The 23027-nt window shown below is 34.0% G+C and overlaps 3 protein-coding genes across 3 annotated transcripts; 2 read left to right on the top strand and 1 right to left on the bottom strand.

Moving 5' to 3' along the window:
* The first annotated feature begins 57 nt into the window (after positions 1-57).
* LOC126758762 (serine/threonine-protein phosphatase 6 catalytic subunit) lies at positions 58-2341 on the top strand. Its single transcript, XM_050473140.1, has 4 exons — positions 58-1290; positions 1361-1519; positions 1573-1727; positions 1788-2341. The coding sequence occupies exons 1-4, from the start codon at positions 997-999 to the stop codon at positions 2089-2091; spliced, it is 912 nt and encodes a 303-aa protein (XP_050329097.1). The 5' UTR covers positions 58-996; the 3' UTR covers positions 2092-2341.
* A 102-nt stretch (positions 2342-2443) lies between these two features.
* Positions 2444-4380, bottom strand: LOC126758757 (N-chimaerin). Its single transcript, XM_050473135.1, has 4 exons — positions 4210-4380; positions 3024-4151; positions 2854-2959; positions 2444-2791 (listed from the first exon to the last, which is right to left on the bottom strand). The coding sequence occupies exons 1-4, from the start codon at positions 4274-4276 to the stop codon at positions 2632-2634; spliced, it is 1461 nt and encodes a 486-aa protein (XP_050329092.1). The 5' UTR covers positions 4277-4380; the 3' UTR covers positions 2444-2631.
* Positions 4381-4482: 102 nt separating this feature from the next.
* On the top strand, positions 4483-13937 carry LOC126758756 (uncharacterized). The gene is made up of 2 exons (XM_050473134.1): positions 4483-6180; positions 9603-13937. The coding sequence occupies exons 1-2, from the start codon at positions 5176-5178 to the stop codon at positions 11058-11060; spliced, it is 2463 nt and encodes an 820-aa protein (XP_050329091.1). The 5' UTR covers positions 4483-5175; the 3' UTR covers positions 11061-13937.
* The last annotated feature ends 9090 nt before the right edge of the window (positions 13938-23027 follow it).

Below are 23027 nucleotides of genomic sequence, written 5' to 3'. Positions count from 1 at the left end.
ACGAAATGAAAACTTAATGTTGACGCGATCGGTAATACGTTCTTACGGTTCACGAAATTGTGTATTTGTCTTTGTCAAAGAAACGTTGTTGGCAACTTAGCAATAGGACGGTCAGCCATTAATTGAAACGCAGACGAAGGAACTTCAGACGTGTCCAAACACTGCACTGCTACGACAACAGGATCCCTCTTGAAGTTTCTCATTGAATGGCTGCATAGCAAGGCGTCCATGCTTCCCGTTGAGGAACACAATGGATCACTCTCGAAGAAGTTTCTGTTTTGATGCATTCGTAGAAATAATTTTTTGATTGCGTGGACGAGATTGCACAATACTCCGACCAGACTATGCACGGCACGTCATTCATAGTTATGTCATTATCACATTTACCGCCCTCCTCCTAGTAAATGGCGTACTTGGAGTCAAACAACCGCGTTTCCTGAATCTCCCGTTAGATTATTTTGACGTGTGTATGTGTTAGTTTCTATGCAAATTATTTCAAATATACAACAACACTGCAAGTTACCTAACTAAAGAAAGTAAGTTGGTTAAATAACCGGTTAATTACCCAACCGCTATCAGGGATTTCACTTAAAGTTTCTGCGAGTATATTACGACACTATTGACAATTGTAAACGGAACTCTTGTGTATGTGTGATCGTTCATCTCTTTCTTACACAGTGAGCAGAATGAGTTGCATGGTAAGTTTCCGTGCTAATTCCTTCTATGAATTCGAGTTTCGGTAGCCGTAACGTTATAGTTGCATACAACGTAGACTTCATTACTGTGAACGACTTTTCAATAAGAAGCAGCACATATAATTCAACCGTTTGACATTTTCAACTGTCATCAGCACCTCTGCAAAAACAATAATTGCAGCCTGTGTTAGCACAAATCCACCCAAAGTTTAATATAGAATTTATCGCGAAATCTTCTAAAAATTAGTCTTAATAAAGCAGATAAAACAATAATTATTTTGTGAAAACTAAAATAATCAGAATGTCGGATCTCGATAAGTGGATTGAGACAGTTAAGGAATGTAAATATTTGCCAGAGAATGACTTGAAAAAGCTTTGTGATATCGTGTGTGAAATTTTACTTGAGGAATCCAACATACAACCAGTTAGCACGCCCGTCACAGTATGTGGTGATATACATGGACAGTTTTACGATTTGGAAGAACTTTTCCGCACAGGTGGTCAAATACCTGATACCAACTATATTTTCATGGGTGATTTTGTAGACCGTGGCTATTATAGCCTCGAAACATTGACACGTCTGCTTACATTGAAGGTGAGCTTTCAAATTCATTTGATTTATGTCATTTTTTCAACATTGATATATTCTTCGTTTATACTAATAGGCACGTTATCCTGACCGTATTACGCTGCTGCGTGGAAATCACGAATCGCGACAAATTACCAAAGTGTATGGCTTTTTCGATGAATGTTTCACAAAGTATGGAAACGCTAATGCATGGAAATACTGTTGCAAAGTTTTTGACCTGCTGACAATTGCTGCGGTTAGACTGGCAAAGATTTAAATTAAAATTTTGTACTAATCGTTTATTTTTAGATTATTGATGAGGAGGTGCTATGCGTGCATGGTGGCCTCAGTCCAGAAATTATCACACTTGACCAAATACGTACTATAGACCGCAATGGTGAAATTCCTTATAAGGGTGCATTCTGTGATCTCGTCTGGTCGGATCCAGAAGATATGGACCTGTGGTAAGTACAAAAAGGACGTTTGTTTTTTGCAAATTATGTTTAATACATGTGCATTTTTAGGGGCCAAAGTCCGCGTGGTGCTGGTTGGTTATTCGGCCAGCTTGTGACAAAGGACTTTATGAATATTAACAATTTAGAATTGATTTGTCGTGCACATCAGCTGGTTAACGAAGGTATTAAATACATGTTCGATAGTAAGCTTGTAACAGTGTGGTCAGCGCCCAACTATTGCTATCGTTGTGGCAATGTAGCTGCGATTTTGACGTTTAAAACTGCGAAAGATCGCACAACCAGTATTTTTAATGCGGTGCCAGAAACGGATCGAGTCATACCACAACAGAACACAACACCATATTTTCTGTAAAGAAACATATCTATTTGTCCACCCGCCCACTTGTGATTGCTCGTCGTGGAGTATTCTTTGCCTTTAACGTTTACGCTGTGTTCTTCTTTACTCCACGTTTTTGATATACTCGATTTACCCTAGATTCGATATATGTATAAGGATCAAAAAAAAAAAAAAAATCTGTTAAACATACATATAATAACAATAGCCAAAATAATATAAAATGTTCCAGTATTGCTACCAACTGCTGCAACTAGCCTGCAAAATATCACAACTTGTTTGAATGCGTATCATCATTTTTTATTACTACATAAAAAATACTTTGGTTTTATACATAAAAAAGTTGTATGAAATTTGAGAATGTGTAAAATTTGTTTTAAATATTCCTCAACTAATTTTAATGTATTTAAATTCGTGGCCTACGGCATTTACTCAAGCTATGTTACTTAATAATAATTCGTAAATATTGCCTAAGACCTGTGTGATAAAAGTTGCACAGCTTCCTCAATTTAATGCCCTCTGCAATTAAATCGACATAAAAGTGTGTATAATATGTGACTAAATGAAAATATCCGCGCAATTTGCAATTAATGTTGATAACATAAAAATCTCTTCCGTTAAATTGGTCAAATGCTGTGGAGTAGCTATCAGTGTTGGTGCAAATACAGTGGCTAAATTATGCTCGTTCATTTTGTTAGCCGCGTAATGGGAAGCCACTCTAAAAAAGAATTCACAAAGTAATCAAGAAATAACAATTTAATTGGCTGAATGTTGAAATACCTTTTTAAATGCTCCGCCATAAATTTGAGGCAATTGTAATGCGCTGGCGGTAAACGTTTAGCCGCCTCAGTCATATTACTTATCTGCTCTGCAGCGTTAGGGCTTCCTATAAGAAGTAAAATGTTTTTTCAATAATTGCTAATAAACTTTCATAGACTTCAGTTAATTACTTGCTGCTTGCATAAAACTCGGGTAAGCCTGAAAAGTGATGAGCGGCACAGGCAGTAGACGCAGATAGAGTTTCAACGTGCCAGCTATCACATTTACATTGCCATAAGCGCCCTCCGACATGTCCGTCTTTTCGCCATCACGATCCAGCGCTAATTTGAGTGCGTCTATTTCATCTGCAAAGCCCGACACACGATATATACCCTCTTGCAACATACCACGTGCCTCAACCTCTTCCACACAACGTCTCACAACGAATGGTACACTGCTCTGATACAGCTGCACCACCGTAGTCAAATCAGTGCCAAATACACCACGTATGAGCTTCATATCCGGCACACATTTGGCCGGCACTAACTCTGCACATTTGAAATGCGCCATGAAACCGCATGCTTCACACTTCATTCCCTGTGCAGTGAAACCCCAAAGAAAATTCGCACAAAACTCACACCAATTGAGACCCTTAAAGTTATGCACCTTAAAGTTATGTGCCTTTTCATAGACAAGTGGTAGTATCAAGTCGGCGGTATCACTGGCGTCCTTCATTTTGTTGGTAACTTCTTTATTTATCGGCGCTTTCACACTATCGCAATCACCATTGACATCCGTGTTAGTAATTTCTATAACACCACAATTGTCTTTCGCTGACACCATTGACTTGCCAAGCTCATGGGATAATGCCCTCAATTTACGTCGGTTAAGTGTCATGTATGGGCTCTGTTGGTAGCAATTGCGCGTTTGCTGATTAATTTGTAGTATGATGGGAGCAGCATGTAATTGCATGTAAAAATTAACCAGGCCGTCAGCAACCAAATCGTGTATGGTATCATAGTGCTTAGATTGTTCTTGCAAGTAGTGTCCTTTGCCAGGTTTGTAATAAATCTTAAAATGTTTGGTACGATAATTAAAACGCACGCTTAAAGTAAAATAATCATCTGCTTTGGGACTACGACGCAACAAGTAAGTGCCATCTGTTTTATTGGACAAAAGTTGTTCAGCTTCTAGATGTCCCATTGCGCCGTGGTACTCTGGACCATAACAATGGCCTTCATTATTGATGACATTTAGTGTTAAGGGCCGTGTGCGGTGTAAAGGCTTGGGCGTGGGCGCTTCCAGCTGTATTTTATACACTAACAAAGAAACATATTAGCTGTGGTCAGGGATACAAGGCACATAAATAATACTTACACTCTGGTTTCCATACCTTCTGCACTGGTGAACTGGGCTCCACAGATATAGTGGAAGGTCGCGACATTGCGCTGCGATTTTCCGCCGTTCAATTTTTACTATTTTCTACAAGTTTGTATCATTTTTTGCAAATTAATCTGTTCGTTGAACTTTCATAGAAAATTGCATCCATAGAAAACTATATGAAGTTAATTGTCAAATATAATAGCAAAAAAACACACACATACACAGGAAACAGGGCGATCACGGTACAAGTACATAATTTAACATGTTTCTAGAGTAGTATAAAAGTTGTATTGATACAAAAATATTATTATTCGCTATGAAAGTATGTAATATATATACTATATATGTATATACATATATAGCATAAAGTAGGTAAACAATTATTAATCGCTTGCATTCATAAAATGTTTGCTATATTGCAATCACTCTGTATTTTTATACTTGATAAACTGTCATGCCAACAACGTTGCTAACCCTGTTCAGATGAAATCAAAGAAGCAGGCATAACAAAACAAGAATTTTCCATTTGAAGTGTTTGATAAAAGAGAATCAGAAAAGGTGAAAAACGCTCATATCGGTGAAAAATCTGTGAAAACTATTAATCACGAATTTGTGTGAAGTTAGCAACGCGCTTGAAATTTTTATTAGTTATAAATTGGATCTATGACGAGTAGTACGTAAAAAAGTGAGAACGGACACGCAACCAAACAAGAAAAAGAAAACATTGAATAAGATTTTAAGAGGGGTGTGCGGTGCGTGCGGCGGTATCCAGACCTATAGAAGTGAGACCTTGAGAAAAAATACGACGAATATTGCTTAGGACAGTGTAGGGCGAAGCACCAAGGAATGGCGTATGATCTCCAGCAGCCATTGTGAATACAAAAAAATCGGAAAAGTTAATAATTATTTTACAAGTGAAAACTAGTTGTAGAGATATTGTACGAAAAGTGTTTGTCCATAATGCCAAAAGTAATGGGATCAATTGATGCGGAAGGGAATGTGACAGCCGGGTCACATAGTGGACGTGAGGCACGCAATTTAGCCGAAAAGCAACGCCGGGACAAAGTAAATGCAAGTATACGGGAACTAGCTAACATAGTGCCACAGGCGGCGGATTCATCGCGACGATTAGACAGGACCGGTATACTAAGGTGTGCAGCGCATGGCTTTCGTTTGCAATACATATTTGGTAAATCAGTGCCAAGAAAACAGACAATGACAGAGCTCTCACAAGATCCGAATTTTGCGGATGCGTTGACATACTTATTAGACAGCTTCTTTATAACACTAACCTGTCATGGACAAATTGTCGTAGTATCAAACAGTGTGGAGAAATTACTCGGACATTGTCAATCGGATCTCTATGGACAAAATATACTGAGCATAACACATCCAGACGATCATCCGAATATGCTGCAACAACTAATACCACGTGACATGGAAGCGCTATTCCGTTGCAGTCACGAATATCAAATGCAGCAGCAAAATAATGATAGTAACAGCAATGAAAACACTGATACGTTTTTGAAAGACATCAATGAACGCTTGCGTAATGATAAGCGTTCATTTGTTGTACGTTTAGCACGGGCGGGTACACGTTCAGAGGCGAATCGGAAGTATGAATTGGTCCGAATTGATGGCTGTTTTCGACGCAGCGACTACTCTTGCTCAAATGGCACATTTCCTATTGTTTCACATGTTTTGCGGCGAACACGTTACAATGGCACTGAAGGTGTCCATGCAATGCAGCATGATGTTATAGCACAAGCCGCACTGCACGGCATAAGTGGCAACGATGTGGTGCTTGTAGCTATGGCACGCATCATACATACACCAAAGATTACCCATTATCTAACGAGCGAGAATAGCGGACGCATGGAATATAGAACACGGCACTTAATAGACGGACGAATAATTGACTGTGATCAGCGTATCGGGCTGGTGGCTGGATACATGAGAGATGAGGTAAGGTTGTTTACCACTATTTTTAGCATTAGGCATAAAAAGTTAAAAATCACAGTTGCACATATACACACACATATGTATGTGCATGTAGGTACATATTTATATGTAATATTGTAATAGATAATTAGACAAATTTGTGTGGCAACTAAGTGCTAAAAATGCAGGTATTGCCGTAAAGAGTCATTTAATAAATAAATATAAATAGCTCAATTATTTGCTTCGGGTAGGTTCGGTCGGTAGAAGTCTCGCTTTGCTGAAAGTGTATTTTTGCTCTGTTTGTTTCTCTTAGCCGCCTTATCAGTCAAAGTACACGTATTTGTATGTACATATGTTTATTGCTTTTAGATGATATTTGCGTTATTGATACAATTATTTGTATACTCGTACATATGTACATATATACGAGCGCTTATTCTGCTCAACAAATGAATACAAAACAGCTAAAAAGTATAAAACAAAACAACTAAACGATAAAATGTTTAGCATTTTTTATTTTGAACAGCCGAAAACAATATGGTTTTCTGTCCGTCTGTCTATTTTCATATGTACACACAGCTGTTCAGCAGACTTCAGAGCATAATATTTGATTTCTTGTTGTCAAAATGACTTTGCTGGATTAGTAGAATTAATTAATCACACATTTAAATAATATTGTATTTAAGCATATTTTAATATGTATGGTTGTGTGTAGTATTTGTTTGCTATTCTGCTCAACGGTAAAGACATTCGCGTTAAGCGTATTGAACTGCCATTCAACCGAAAAAAATCAAATGATCAAGTAGGTAATCGCCCAAATCAAGAGACAAGAAAAATCAAAAAGCACTCGGGTTTTGATTTAACTCTTTTGATTTTACGTAAAAAATGTAAATTTTTATTTTTTTATATGTTCGAGGGTACGTACATATCTACATACATATGTATGTAGGTATGTATGTGTTCAAACGGGTTTTGTGAAGTGTATGTGTGCTAATAAAATAAAAGATTGATTGATTTTAATTTTATATGACCAAAATTATAATTTTGTTACATTGAAGAATTGGTGGTGGGAAGCATTTTTGAAGTAACAAATAATAAAAATAAAAGAATAGCTAACAATGGCGTTATGGCTTAACTATGTACAGCCGCACAGTTTATTAATATATTACAAGTATAACTTACTATAAAAAATTGCAAATCAGTAAATATGTACATACATACATATGTATGTATGTGTATGCATTCTACTAATGATAAGTTAGAAAATAATAAATTAAAATGGGCGCAGTGATTGTGTTGGTTAAAATGACACACATAAGTCTACATACACTTTGATGTAAACATGTATGTATGTATGTACATATATATTTAGGTATTTTGTTTATGGCATACTGTGAAAAAATGCTATATACATACGTGCGTAAACACACGTACCTACAAATATAAATATACATACATATTTATATATCTACAAGTAACAATTCGTATGCTTGCCTAAGATAGATATGTACATATGTATGTGAGTCGACGCACACCGCCAGCGCTATTAAATGGTTTACGTTTGTTAGAAATAGAATTGGCTATAAATATTTATTTAGAACTATTTTATTCGCATGAGCTTTCACTTATTATTTTATTTATTAATGTTATTTTTATTTATCTTTCTTTTTTTTGCAATATTTTTCAAAAGCTTGTAAATAAAACAATTTATCTAATCGCAGTCCGTGACCCCTGCGGGAGTTGCATATATGTAGAAGCTGTAGGTCTGTTGTATAACATGCATACATATGTATGTATATTTTTGCTGATATCAAACAGCTTCGTAGTTTAAATAGATGGGGGAATAGTAAAAGAACGCAGATACATTTATACACATACATAGTATGTACATATGTACGTAGCAGTTAATTTTATACAAGTAAGCATTCATAAAAAGAGACTATCATTCATACAATATAATTAATAATGGTCTGGCGTGAGCCATCCCGACGGGTTTAGGCCAAGTTTTCACACATAATTAATTTCCTTGTTGACAAAGGTGTAGTTTTTTGATTTACAGTATAACGCTGCAGCATTGACTGCATAAAAAAACATCATCAATTATTAAAATGGTTCATAGTATGTACATCTGTTTGTGATTGACACAAACAAATAAATTTTTATGTTTAAACATTGCATACATCATAAGTAAATATGTATAAGAATCGAACTATAAGTTTTTCACAATTTGAGGTTATGTTCGGCACTATCGTATGACGTCCGGTCTGTGGCTGTATGTTATATTTTATATTTGTTATAAGTAAATGCATACATACATAAATGTGTGTTTTGTGTATTTATATATTTGCAAATATGTTTCTAGTATGTAGCTTGATTAGATGGCAGACGTACTGCAGATAGCATTGAGGAGTTCATGGTTTTTACGACCAATTATATGCGAAACTTTATCTACACTTGTATACATAGTATGTTTGTATGCGCGTGCTAATGTACATATACATATGTATGTATGTAAATTGTGTCTGTATATTTCTATTTACTTATTTTAAGTCCTTCGTTGATAATTCTAGCATATGTATGTATGTATTTGGGTTTTTGTACTCATATACATACGTATATGATAAATATGTACATACATATGTGACTAGTAAAATAACTTCTAATTTTTATTTTTTGAATCCACAATTTATTTAATTTTTTATATTTATTAAATTCTTCTTATTTAAATTCATCAAATACAATGGCCCTGATATGTTCATAATAATTGAGGGACTAGTTCCGTATATACATATGTATATACAAACAGACAGACAGACATCACTTTGATTACTTGCATTTTATTTATTTTTACAAATAGTTTTTTTCTCAGTCGCACTTCTTTCGCAATTAAAATTTTTATTTCTTTGAAAAATAAGCAGGTTTTTTATCATAAATTCAAAATATTGCCACGTTGTCCTAGATAATGTATCAAATGAGGCTTGCTAAATGATAGACTATATATTTTATTACAAGAAAAGCTGGCAGCTCGTAATAAGCATATTCTTATTTTTTTCACTTTATAAAAAATAAAAGTATTTAAGATAAGCTCACTGTTTCTGGTACTAGGCATAGCGTAGAAATGCCAATAAAAGCTGTTATAACATTTTTTTCTATTCTATTTTTTTCTATTCAATTTTTTCTATTCTACTTTTTTCTATTTTGTAGTAAATTTCTAAACAAAGATAAGCTATTGTAGGTGATATAATCGTTATTATGTACCTGTGTTTACTGTTAAATGTCAATGAGATGTCGTGAGTATGTGTGAGGGTTTGACTTCTTATGACATATTTGTTTACATTTTAGTTGAGGATTGTTTTCAGTCAAACAAAATAAATCATATTTTCCAGGATGTTACTGCTTTAAATTACTTATTAATGCACGCGTACTATTTTCATCTTCCATTGCAGGTCTACAATCTTAGCCCGTTCTCTTTCATACACCACGATGATGTGCGCTGGGTAATTGTTGCGTTACGCCAGATGTACGACAATTTTGACGAGCAAGGTGAAAGCTATTATCGCCTACTCACACGGAATGGAACCTTTATTTATCTGCATTCGCAGGGTTACTACGATACCGTAGACACCGAGCGTAATGTCTACTCTTTCGTTTGCATCAACACGCTGTTGGATGAGGAGGAGGGCCGTTATTACATGGAGGATATGAAGCGACGCTTTTCTACAATTATACATTCGAATTTGCCCATCTCTTCAACGGTGGATGCACCTGCCTCTCACGATCCCGTACGTTTGGAACGCAGTGTAATGTTTTTAATTGACAATTTACAAACACGTCGTACGCAAGGTAATGGCACAGGCTGCGGTGAAGATACCGCTACACAGGCAGACAATGAGCGAACAAAAAGTCGACGTCTGATGTTGGTGCCGCCGGAAGTCTCCTCGGTGCGCAGCTCAATCATGCAATCGTTGTCCGTGGTGAATATTGCTGCTAAGAATTTGCGCAGAAATATACGACGAAAAGCGCGTAGAGATTTGCGTAGAGCGCAAAGAGGGCCGCAAAGCTGCAGCGATAGCAGTGATACATCCATCTCAATAGATAGCAGTGATGAAGATGTTGCGAATGATCAAAACACTGCTTCGTCCGATTCCATGTACATAGATGCAACGCAAGCGAATTTGATGCGGCCAAGCGTGCTGCAGATGAATACAGGGGCATCCACAAGTCAGCGGAGCGCGCTGGAACAGCGCCTAACTGCATCGACAAATGGTGAATTCGATGTGAACAATGCAACACATACACCCGCGTTAAAGCGTGCACGTGCAACGGTAATGGCAGCTAGTTGTAGCAGCGGCAATTGCAGCGGTGGCAAAAAAAAGAGCACCAAAATATACATTGAAGAAATCATTCATCAACCGAAAACTTGCATGAGCACGCTACTAACGCCACCCGCAACCACTATGCCAATTGCAAGTACGACAGAAATCCATGAAGTCATCAACAATTCTTTGGAGAACATCGATCAGTCACTGCAGAGCATACAAGCGAATGCACGCAATTTGTGCCAACAACATGCGCAATTTTTGCCTCTAAATGTGCCACAGAACTTCAATCAGCAACTGGATGAGATTATTGTGGAACATCAGCGTCAAGCTGAGCAGCTCATTAATATCAGAAATGAGTACGATGTACATTTGCAGCAACAGTTGACGCCACACCAACCGCCCGAGTTACAACAAACACAATTGCCCGCATTTGATGACTTAGCTGCTATAGATCTACCGCTATTGCCGCAGTTGGTATTTCCCGGCGATGAACAACCGCCGCACATCGATGCTGTGCCAAATGCCAGCAATTATATAGAGGCGAGTGCTACAATCCTTAGTGAGTTGGAAAAGCGGCTATAGTGTGTGTGCCAAGTTTGGCCGTGGTGGCTGGTCACTACTGTGACAATAACATTGTTGTAAGAGTTATTTGCGTATACGCAGCGGTGGCGCCGACACCTTCCATTTGTGTCACAACACAGCGTAGTGTAACCGGAGCTGGTGAGTGTGCAGCTATTTTGTGTCTCATCGTGTTAATTCAACTACAAAAACACTTCAAACAACAAAAAGAAAAGTTCAAAACAAAACTAATTCACTAACAAACAATTTTCCAAACAACATTGATATAGTGTGCCAGGTGGTGGCGTAGAGCATATTTTTGGTGATTTCACTACAAAGAACAAAAAAATATTAAACTATGTGGTGGCTTAGTAGGATATTAGTACACTTAACCTAACTGGTGTTGAGAATTGTTGGCGTGCAGTTAAGATAACAAAAAAGAGTTATAATGTGTTGAGGCAAATAAGAAACAAAATGCAGCAATTAATTGACATTGAAAGTGAAGAAAAAAGTGTAAAGAAAGTTTTAATAATTGCACAATAATAAAGTCTTGATATTGTATAACGGGTTTTCAAGTGATTGTGCGTTTTCTGTGCACAAATGCCGGCACGAGCTTATCGAGTTAAAAATAGATAAGCAAGTAGCTTTGAACAGGAAATGCTATATGCGCAGAATGTTTAAATGTGGAACATTTTTTACTAAATAAGCCTATCGCAGAATCTGTGAGTTACATAATACAAAATGTATCATTCGAACATTGTGTTTTTTTAATTGAACATTTTTATAGAAAGTGCAAGTGATAGTGCAAATAAATTTTATAATTTAATATAAAAAACAAAATTTTTTAAAATAATTTGATAACATTTTTTAATTCCCTTATACTTTGTGTAAAAAAAAAGTTTACTGTGGTTTTCAACAACATAAAACCAAGTGCCAGCTAAATTTATAAAAAACAATTCTAAATGCATTATGAAGTAGTCATTTACATTTTTTTTGTAATATTTGCATTTTATAAATTTTGCGATTAGAAACCCAAGAATAACCAAATAAAAAAATATTAAAAAAGTGCTAATAAATTTTTTTGAGTTCAAAATAATTAAACGAAAATTCTACAATTTTAATATTTTTCATAAATTATGGCAAACAAATCCATACAAAATTTGAAAATTTTTTTAAAGTAAATTTCGCTTTGAAACAAGTTGAAATGAAAAATTAATAAATTATATGATTGTTCAGAAAAAATAGAATAAATAAAAAACAAGTTTGGCTAATAAACACTTGTGGTAACAGTCTTTAAAAACATTACACTAACATTGAAAGAATAGAAATTTCTTAAGAAGAATCTATAAAAAAACACATAAATATTAAAAAATCTCAAATTTATTTGACAATTGATTGAGAAATCGCGTAGACAGCTATGCAAACAATTTATTCAGCAAATTTAAAAAAAATGTATAAAACCGACAACGAGAGCGGTGGTTTGATAATAAAAAATGTAATATGCAATATTGGCCAAAAGTAAGAGCTTGCGCAGAGTATTTTTTATATATATTCGACAATTTATAATATTAAAAATTATATTTTTTATAAAAAATAAGCGAAATCAAATTAAGAAGATATTTTTCTTTACAAAAGCAAATAATTAATTAATGGTACTAAGATAAGAAATCATTGAAAGACTAATAATTTTAGCGTGCTGTGCAAGTTTTGAAAAGATTTTTTACAAAAAGTATAAACAAACATCTTGAGAGATAGAATGAACAATGTACCCAAAAAAGTATGTGAATATACATACATGACATTTATTTAAAAATAATATACATATGTATGTATATGTGTACACATATAAAAATTTTGCTTGGAAATTATATACAACATAATATACATATGTATAATATATAACGCGGTTCGGTAAAAAATATATAACAAAAAAAATATATATATATTTGCTTCAAAAATAATGATGAGAGATAATAATAAGGTTTTTAAAAAAATTTGCTTGCATATTTAACTTTTATACAAAACAAAAAACCTAAGAGACAACCTACGACGTCTTGGCTTCCCAAAAACCCAGAATAAAACTTGTCAACGTATTTTTACTCCAAACGCTTTAACTGCAAAAAATTCTCAACACATAAATATAAACAAAAAATTGTTATATGTATATTTTATTTTTAAAACTATATATTTTATAAAATATTTTATATCACTAATAATTTTTAATGCAGGTTTTAGAAATATGTTTCTAATGTATTGTTTTATATTTTATTTTATAATCGTTTTTCTTATACAACATTAACATAAACCTTAAGTTTACAAACAATTAAGTGCAGCAAAACTTGGAAAATTTATATATTATTATTTTTTGCATTGTTTTTTATTATTTAATTTTAATTATTTTTTCTAAGCAGTAATTAAGTTGTGAAAAAGTAAACCCAAATGATTGACGAAATTTTATGGCAAAGCAAAATGAGTACATTTAAGTAATATCACTGTTTTTATTATGCACACATCCACACATCAATATGTATACACGTTTTTAGCTGTTAATGGTATATCTTAAACGAATAAAACCAAATAGTTTTTCACTAAGAAAAGCTTACAATAAAAATATGTATAATAAAAACTTATATATACATATATTTATGCATGCAAATCTATGTAAATATGTATGTATAACTCTGCGAGTATATGTGCGTGTCGAAAGCCATATTTGGAGCGTATTTAAGGTGCGGTGCTGTTTATACAATATTTTGCACATAAGAGGAGTAATATAGAAAGCGTAAGATATACAAATATATACATACATATGTGTAACGTGGAACTCGTACTATTTTTATTAATTGTAATAATATAAGTAATAAACTTAAAAATAATAAAGGAATATGTCATTCGCAAAAATACACTATTTTTACTTTCGCTGCTGCAAGGTAGGTTCTTGGGGAAATCAATTCTACAAATCTTCAACTAGCTAAGCGGAAAATTTCATGCACATATCACAAAATTCCAACAAATAACAGAGAAAATGCAATATTTCAAAATTTGTACATTTCGTACCACGCGAACAGACCTGCGAAAACGCATTTTTACAAATTGTCAAATTGCACCACATCTACTAGGCGAACAGAACTGCACAGCAAGTGCACGCACCTGCAGCCCCTGAAAGTATGCCTCTCACATACGCGCCACGTGGCAGAGCAACATGACAGCACACAGCCACATGTCCCCCTATACATGTGGCTAAGCAACATGGCGCGTACACAGCTACATGTTGCTCGTATACATGTGGCTGGCAACATTTTCGGCGCCACTTGCTTGCAATTCTGCGCGCCTGGTGCATTGGGCGGAATTTTCGATTTGTGAAAATGCAATGCGCGCAGGTCTGTTCCTTTCTTGCTAATTTGTTTTTGAGAAATTCTTTAAAATTAAGTAAGTGATGTTATTTTAATAAAAGAGAGGTAAAAATAATGATTTTTTATTTATTTTTATTTGATTTTATTTTGCAAAAAAATGCAAGGTTGCCATATGAGTTTTAAATAAAAAAATTTTATTAAGTAAAATTTTTATTAAATAAATAAAGCCAAATAATTTAGTTTCTTAAAAATACTTGTATTTTGATAATTTCTTTTAGGGTTGCCATATAACTCTTGATTAAAAAAAGTTTAAAAAATAAAATTTTAATTAAAATCAAAACATAAATTCATATTAATATTAAAGAATTTAGCTTCTTAAAAACATTTTTATAATATCGTTTGGGGTTGCCATATGATCTTTGATTAATACAATTTTACAAAATAAAAACGGTATATATGTATGTAAGTTTATATTAATACTAAATACTTTAGCTTCTTAAAAACATTTTGATGATATCGTTTAGGGTTGCCAAGAGACTTTTGAACGAAAAAAGTTTAAAAAATAAAATTTCAATTAAAATCAAAACATAAATTCTTATCAATAGTAAAAAAATTTAGCTTCTTCAAAATATAACAATTTGGTTTAGGGTTGCCATATGATCTTTGATTAATACAATTTTACAAGATAAAGTTTATACTAAAAACGTTATATAAGTTTATATTAATACTAAATACTTTAGGTTCTTAAAAATATTTTGATAATTTCGTTTAGGGTTGCCATATGATCTTTGATTAATACAATTTTACAAAATAAAGTTTATATTAAAAACGGTATATAAGTTTATATTAATACTAAATACTTTAGCTTCTTAAAAATATTTTGATGATATCGTTTAGGGTTGCCAAGAGACTTTTGAACGAAAAAAGTTTAAAAAATACAATTTTAATTAAAATCAAAACATAAATTCTTATTAATAGTAAAAAATTTAGCTTCTTCAAAACATAATAATTTGGTTCAGGGTTGCCATATGACTTTTGATTAAAAACGTTTACAAAATATTTTTTTTTAATAAAATCAATACATAAATTTTTATTAATACTAAATACTTAAGGTTCTTAAAAATATTTTGATAATATCGTTTAGGGTTGCCATGAGACATTTGAACGAAAAAATTAAAAAATCAAATTTATATTAAAATCATGCATAATTTGATATTATTATTAAAAAATTGGCAAAAAAAGAATAATTTTGTTCAGGGTTGCCATAAGACTTTTTATAAAAAAAAGTTTACAGAATAATATGTATGTATATTAAAATCAATACATAAATTTACATATATTAGTTATAAGGAGTAGTGCTTCTTTAAAATAGTGTTGTAAAGGGTTGCCATATGTATATGTATATGTTTTTAGTTGATATGTGTTTGTATTTTGAAAATCGGTTTTATACATAGTATTCTTATATGTACATATGTATGTATATATGTATGTATGTCTACACTCGATGGAAAAAGCTGAAATATTTTTTTTTTAATTTTTACTAATTTCAAACATACATACATATGTACATACATACATACATGCATACACACTTATTTTTTAAGAGATTTATTAACGACTTTTTTTGTTAGAGTTACCATATTTTAAAAATTTCTAAAAAGGCTTGCTCATTGATTAATTGGGGATTTTTGTCGTAATTAGCTAAATATTAATTTAACACGAACAAAGTAAATAATGAGTTCAGATATGTATGTATATATGTACAAGTACATATGTAAAACAAAAATTTGTATCAGACTAGTATCACTTTCTGCAAGTTTTCTAAATATTACCAAAAAAATAAATTTATTTAGAAATTTTCAAATATTTTTTATTATTATTTTCGCTTCTTTTGAGCTTTTTCTACCCATTCGCAAATGTAAAGCCAAGCACATTACAACAACCAGTTCAGCTGTTTTATATACATATGTACATATGTACGTTCGTTGCGTACGCTTTTTCTCACATTCTTGTTTTATTTTCTCCCACTTCGTGTTCGTGAACTTGAACTTCACGCTCGTTTTAAAAATGACTTTCGTCGGAAAAATACAAACAATCAACGAAATTTGCATGCTACCAATTAGGCGTTTACAAACAAATAAGCATACATACATACATACACTGTATATGTTGAGTATGTATTATATGTATGTATGTATGTATGCATGTAGGTGAGTCTGGGTCATTTCAGCTGCGCTTTTTTGGAGAAACTGGCTTTAGTTATTTAATGAGTAACAGTTGAAAAAGTAAATAAATACAGCTGGTGGGCTAGCGCACCTTATAGGAAGAGATTTTTAGCGCTCAGATGTTCACTGGGCAATAAGCAAGTAGGTTAACAAAAACAAAGCAAAAACAAGAAAAAACGTTAACTTCGGCTGCACCGAAGCTAATATACCCTTCACAGGTGCATTTCTTTTAGTAACTACATATGTGTTCAGTTTATATGGAAGCTATAGCCATAGTAATCCGATCTGAAAATTTTTTCGGAGATTATATTATTACCTTAAGCAGTAATCCATGACAAATTTCGTGAAGATACCACGTCAAATGCAAAAGTTTTCCATACAACAGTGATAAGCTGGTTGGAGGAACAGCTGCAGGGTGCTCCAATTGGTGCTTGGGAAAATAATGCCATAAATTTTATAAACATTTTTTACAATTGTTGGGTACAAATGGGTCGTCATAACACCGATTTTCGATGAATCATATTGTGCAATTGATGATGGAACCGTTACTTTAAGGATTAATGATGGGACCGTTCCTGCGACACCCGGGAACGAGTCCGGATATTTATGCGACCAAGAATTGTCAACTCGGCAATATTCCTCCAAATTACTTCAGGGATGATTTCTACCGCTAAAACACCAACAATTTATAATGGCAAGTTCGATGGCCACGTAAGCCTTACAACATGGATCTACGTATCCGAAAAAGTACTGTCACCACAGCAGCCTGGAACAGTTTAGTGAAAGTTTAAGGCTGCTACAACAAGTTTTAATGAGACCACGCATATTACAGAAATCTGAAGATCACTGCTTTATATTGCATCTCATACAAAGTAGAGTTTAGACTCGGACTCGAAAGATAGTAGCTGTTATGTCCTTCGCTTAAAACTTCTTTCTGCGTTGTTGGCCTTTATCCGAGTTTAAAAAAATAACCCTGGTCGGTTCAGCTCCGCACTCGCGTAGAATTCCTTTCTAATAACCATTAAATGTTTGTTGCGGTGGAGTTAATACGTAAGTACCAAGAAGAGTTATACAATCTTTCAAGGAAAGGCTGAAACTCAACTTTCCTCTTACTGAGCTCGCGAATCTGGAGTTTGTTAGTACTGAATCCGAAGACACAGCGGGCAATCGTCATGCACACACCAAAAGCTTAGATGGAGATTAGCTATATACAGACTTAGTCTTGGTAAACCTTTAACATAATTAATTATAACCGTTGGATCACTCAAGTGTGGTGCGTAAAAACCGAAAGTTCGGCGAATTCGTTTTCATTTTGTTGCCGCTAAATCGCCTACGCCTCTCTCATTCAATCACTGCCACAAATTACTTAATTAATTATGAATATAATATGGTCTTGACGGTAGTCTTTTAACTAATTCATAAATATCGGTAAATATCCAAAAAAAAAATGTTTTCAAGCAAAAAAACCGCATCGCTTATGTAACGACTTCTTAAGCAGCTGTCAAACGATAATTTTATGCAAATATCAATATTTGTATCTTCATATTAATCTATCTATCTATATATCTATCTTTTATTATTGTTTTGTTGTTTACTTTTGTTCTTTTGCTCGGCTAACTTGTTGTTCTGTTGGTTACTGTATTTTTTAACACAGTTCATTGTTTTTTTTTTGTTTTTGCACAGTAATTGGGCACTTTGAATAAAAGCCACTTCTTGTTTTGACGCCTACGCTGTGCGCTGTCAAAAATCATAGGCAAATTGTTGTTGCCGATGTCTTCTATTTATGACATATGGACATGTATACAGATGAAGGCCTCCGGCGACCGATTAATGTGGATAATGATATTGTATGTAAATAAATAGCGTACAAGAAAAAACAAAAACAGTAAAAAAAATTATTTTAATTTTTATGTTAAGGAAAAGTGCCCAGCGTCAGTGGCTTACAAGTTCCACCGAAGACATACAATAAAATAAACAAAAATTGCGCAGACATACATAATAGACAGAAGACAACGAATTAGATGATGCGACCTGATGGGAGTTCCTAGAAGTGATCAATTGAGCTACGTTCGACATAATCGAACGTAAGTAACCTATTCAGATCGGATAGGTGCAGAGCAAAGATTTTAAAGAGAGAGATAATGTAATTTTTGGAATTACATCGACCTCGGCTACCTATACGGCTTAAAGCTAACTAGACATCTTTCCTACCTAAAGCGTGAGAGGTTCCGCAGCTAAGAATTCAAAACAGCTTTGGACTATTATAATAAATCTCTGTTGACCAACTTCTGCAGAAGTCTTATTAGATAATCCTAATCTCTGCGTCCAACTGGAAAAAAACAATGCCGGTATTTTTTAAACTGCGTCGAGCTTACTTATACGAATAGGAAGACTTTCTAATTTCTTTGTATTTTTCGTGTATCTTCCAAGTGGTAAACATCTTTGTTATATTCAAGCTCAAATCAGCGACTTAGGCAGAAAGCAAGAGCACGTGACAAATTGACTAACAGCGCTAATATCCAGAAGTAATTTTATAGGAACATAGATCCTTTCGGAAACAAAAGAAATGCGACCTCAACTAACGCACTTTAGAGAAATTATACCCTTAATTCTGCTTTTTTGATAAGTCCTGTGGCCTTTAATAAGGTGAAAAAACGAAAGTAAACAAGAGGTTTTATGGGATACTGGAGGCACCTAAAGCATCTTGCCATAAAAAAAAGCAGTCAGTAGATGACAGGCTTGACAAATTTTCACTGTGGACCGCTGTTCATTTTGTTGCAGTAGTTTTATGGGATGCCGCCATAGCGGTCCTCTTTGGTCGGACATAAATCTGAACTCACTCATGCTGATTGTGAAGGCTCGGAAGTTTCGAAAGCACCTAACCGTGCTTAAGCAGTAGCTTCGCTCGTTATATCAACTCTCTCGGCCTCATTCTCATTTGTGTAGCGCTTTGAAAGCGTGGGATATGCCCAGCGAGTTTATTATCACATTTCGTCAAAATCTATATAGTTATGTATTTATGTATCTGTATCTATGTCTGCATGAATGTGTGCCGAGTACGCGCCCCTGCAGGCCATATTTATGAGTTCTATTAGTCACCAACAGGTGAAGACGAATTTCGATGAAGTGTTGGCTAAAAATAGGCAATAGCGCTCACAATGAAATTTAGCAATGAATGATTTTGATGTTTTTTATTTGTGAATATTTTATTTTTGGTAAGAATCTTTTTTTTAACTCGGTAGCGGTAAAGGTGGAGAGGGAGCAGGTATAGCTTAATACAATAATATTTTTATACCCTGAACAGGGTATATTAAGTTTGCCACGAAGTTTGTAACACCCAGAAGGAAGCGTCGGAGACCCTATAAAGTATATATATAAATGATCAGTATGTTGAGTAGAGTCGATTTAGCCATGTCCGTCTGTCTGTCTGTATATATACGAACTAGTCCCTCAGTTTTTAAGATATCGTTTTGAAATTTTGCAAACGTCATTTGCTCTTCAAGAAGCTGCTCATTTGTCGGAACTGCCGATATCGGTTCGCTATAACATATAGCTGCCATACAAACTGAACGATCACAATCAATTTCTTGTATGGAAAACTTTCACATTTGACAAGATATATTCACGAAATTTGGTATAAATTATTTTCTAAGGCAACAATGTAATCTCCGAAGAAATTGTTCAGATCGGTTAACTATAGCATATAGCTGCCATACAAACTGAATGATCGGAATCAAATGCTTGCATGGGAAACTTCCTCATTTGACGATATATGTATGTATGTATCTTCACGAAATTTGACATAGATGACTGTTTAAGGTATTAATATAATCTCCGAAAAAAATTGTTCAGCTCGGATTACTATAGCATATACATAGCTTCCATACAAACTGAACACATAGTTACTAAAAAAATGCACCTGTGAAGGGTATATTAGCTTCGGTGCGGCCGAAAATAACGTTTTTTCTTGTTTTTTTTTGCCTTACGCACAATTTCTGTTTTGCTTGACAAATGTTCAACCATCAATCGAAAGGCATTAGCGATATTTAAACTCCTTGACAAATTGTGGAATTTTTTAAGGGCAAGGTAAAACATTCTACCAATAAATAATATTATAAAAAATATTGAAAAGTCTAGCAAACAATGAATGAAATAAAAAAATATCGTTCATACATACACACATATTATACGCGAGTTTCTGCTGATAAACCGATAAATCGATGCAACCGTAAATAATTAATATGTAATAATGAAGCAAAAAATACATATGCACTTACACATGTACATTTGTATGCACGCTATATGTCAAAAAATAAAATAAAAGCATAATAAAATCAAAATGCGCTCTTATCAGCCAATCAAGTGCTCTGCTACTCGCATGACAGCGCCGATATCTTATCGCTTGTTGAGTATTCGAGAGCATGATTGGGCAAATTGTCTACAAAAAAGTTAATAATGTGTTAACAAAATATATATAGACCACCCGCTAGGCTGAAGTTCTTATCAATAGAGAAAATATATTGTAAAAATAACAGATAATTTTTTAGTCATAAAAAAGTAAACATAATTATAATTACATTGAAAACAATATTATTAAAAGATTATAATTATTTATTAACAATTTTTAAATTTTTTTGAACGGTTTTTTTGTAAAAAATAAATAATTTGTAATATAAAAAATATAAAAAAATTTTATTATTAAAAAATACTTTTAATTATATTTTTGTAATTAATTTTATTTTGTAATTTTAAAAAAATATTAAAAATTTTGGAAAGTTTTGTTTTGCACACTTTTAATTTACTATTAGAACAAAATTTTTAAAAGTTAAGCGAATTTGTATTTTGTAAAAATGAAATATTTTTTTGGAAAATTATTAAATAATTTGGTTAGGTTAAGTTCAATAGCTTATCCAGGAATCGTACTTTGACTTCTAACTATATGCAGTTCTTTGTGAATCTATAAAAATATACTGTTTCCTAACTGGGATCCGAGCTCCCAAGTATTTAAGCCTTGGTCTCGCAAACGCGGTACAATCAAGAAGGAAGTGTTGAGATGTTTCCACCTCTACTTCTTCCATACATTAAGTCCTGAGGAAGGTGGTTGTAGCATTAGCATTTTTCTGTTGCTTAAGTGGAACAAAATATTTGTCAAATAGTTTTTAAGGAATGCTACTGAGTTTACAGTCTGGGTCGCATAAGTATCCGGGACCGTTCCCAACTGGCATATGGAACCAATTCCGTTCCGAAATTTCGTAAGAACGGTCGGAACTGGGACTGCATATAGATCCTGGTCCGTTTCAAACTTTCGTAAGAACAATAGGTCCCGAGACTGGTTATATATGGAACCGGTTCCATTTCGAACTTTCGTAGAAACGGTCGATCCTGAGACTGCGTCCCGAACTTTTGTAAGAACAATGGGTCCTGAGTCTGGGTGCATATAGATTCGGATTCCGAACTTTCCTAAGAATTATAGGTCCGGAGACGTCTACAATTGATAAACGAATAGGCGCTCTTTAGGTTAAAGCAAACACTTTAAGATTTGACTTCACTCATTTAAAAAGTCATAGTTTCACAGTTTGCCACTGGAGCTTTTTCCTTATAACCCATTGGAGTCTAGAAACCGCTCACTTATTTGCAATATTAGTGTTTGATTCCCACATTTTTATTTAATTTTTTTTACAAATGTTTGATTAGAAAAGCAAAAACCTATAAAAAAATCGCAGCAGTTAGCACAAAAAGTTATGGGGTGGGGCATTAAAAATACGTAGCTTTAATGAGCTTCTTAGCAATCTAACAGCAGCGCCCTCGTTCATTCATCCATAAAGCCATATTTGTATGGAATCCACCTACAGGGTGTACACGTACAGCAATTTATTGTGGATCCGCTTGCGGCGCATCACAGAGCTTCTTTTCCTAAATACATAAGTGTAGTGTATGTACGAAGTTTTTATAATTTTCTCCACACCAGTTTATACAACTTTTTATATTTTAATTCATTAAATTTTTTGCAGCAATACTTTTTTCGAAAATTATGGCAAACCAGCCTTTCCACCTCGTTACAAAGAAAAAAGTCTAATTAACTTGTTCTTACCCCGATTGTTTTATGCCCATTGATCACTGCTGAAGCGCGCCCACGCCGTTCATCACGTCAAACCGCGCTACTAAATTTAGCGTTCTTCGAAAAGTTGTGTGAGTGTTTGCCAGAGCGCGAAGCCTGAGCCAACGAAAAACAGGAGTAGAAAGTTAAGTAATCTTTGCGAAAACCACTCAAATGCTCAAACAAGTTGCCATACTCAGGCCGAGTAGCTGAGCGCACGCGCAACCGCGAGACGACACCTCAAGCCGTCAGCCAAAGTCAGCGCTTCAGGCGCGCTCAAACACGCAGCGGGAAGTATAAAAGGCAAATATTGACG

This window comes from Bactrocera neohumeralis, chromosome 5 (assembly GCF_024586455.1).
Source record: "Bactrocera neohumeralis isolate Rockhampton chromosome 5, APGP_CSIRO_Bneo_wtdbg2-racon-allhic-juicebox.fasta_v2, whole genome shotgun sequence".
In the NCBI taxonomy this organism is placed as follows: Eukaryota; Metazoa; Arthropoda; class Insecta; order Diptera; family Tephritidae; genus Bactrocera; species Bactrocera neohumeralis.
This window is presented reverse-complemented; position numbering and strand designations above follow the sequence as displayed.

Bases quoted from the DNA above. Each gene is read 5' to 3' on its own strand.
- LOC126758762 (XM_050473140.1), top strand. From the start codon at position 997: ATGTCGGATCTCGATAAGTGGATTGAGACAGTTAAGGAATGTAAATAT. The intron at 1,520-1,572 runs GTTAGACTGGCA...GTTTATTTTTAG, and splicing joins ACCTGCTGACAATTGCTGCG to ATTATTGATGAGGAGGTGCT. The intron at 1,728-1,787 runs GTAAGTACAAAA...GTGCATTTTTAG, and splicing joins CCAGAAGATATGGACCTGTG to GGGCCAAAGTCCGCGTGGTG.
- LOC126758757 (XM_050473135.1), bottom strand. From the start codon at position 4,276: ATGTCGCGACCTTCCACTATATCTGTGGAGCCCAGTTCACCAGTGCAG. The intron at 2,960-3,023 runs GTAATTAACTGA...TACTTCTTATAG, and splicing joins GAGTTTTATGCAAGCAGCAA to GAAGCCCTAACGCTGCAGAG. The intron at 2,792-2,853 runs GTATTTCAACAT...ATTCTTTTTTAG, and splicing joins ATGGCGGAGCATTTAAAAAG to AGTGGCTTCCCATTACGCGG.
- LOC126758756 (XM_050473134.1), top strand. From the start codon at position 5,176: ATGCCAAAAGTAATGGGATCAATTGATGCGGAAGGGAATGTGACAGCC. The intron at 6,181-9,602 runs GTAAGGTTGTTT...CTTCCATTGCAG, and splicing joins CTGGATACATGAGAGATGAG to GTCTACAATCTTAGCCCGTT.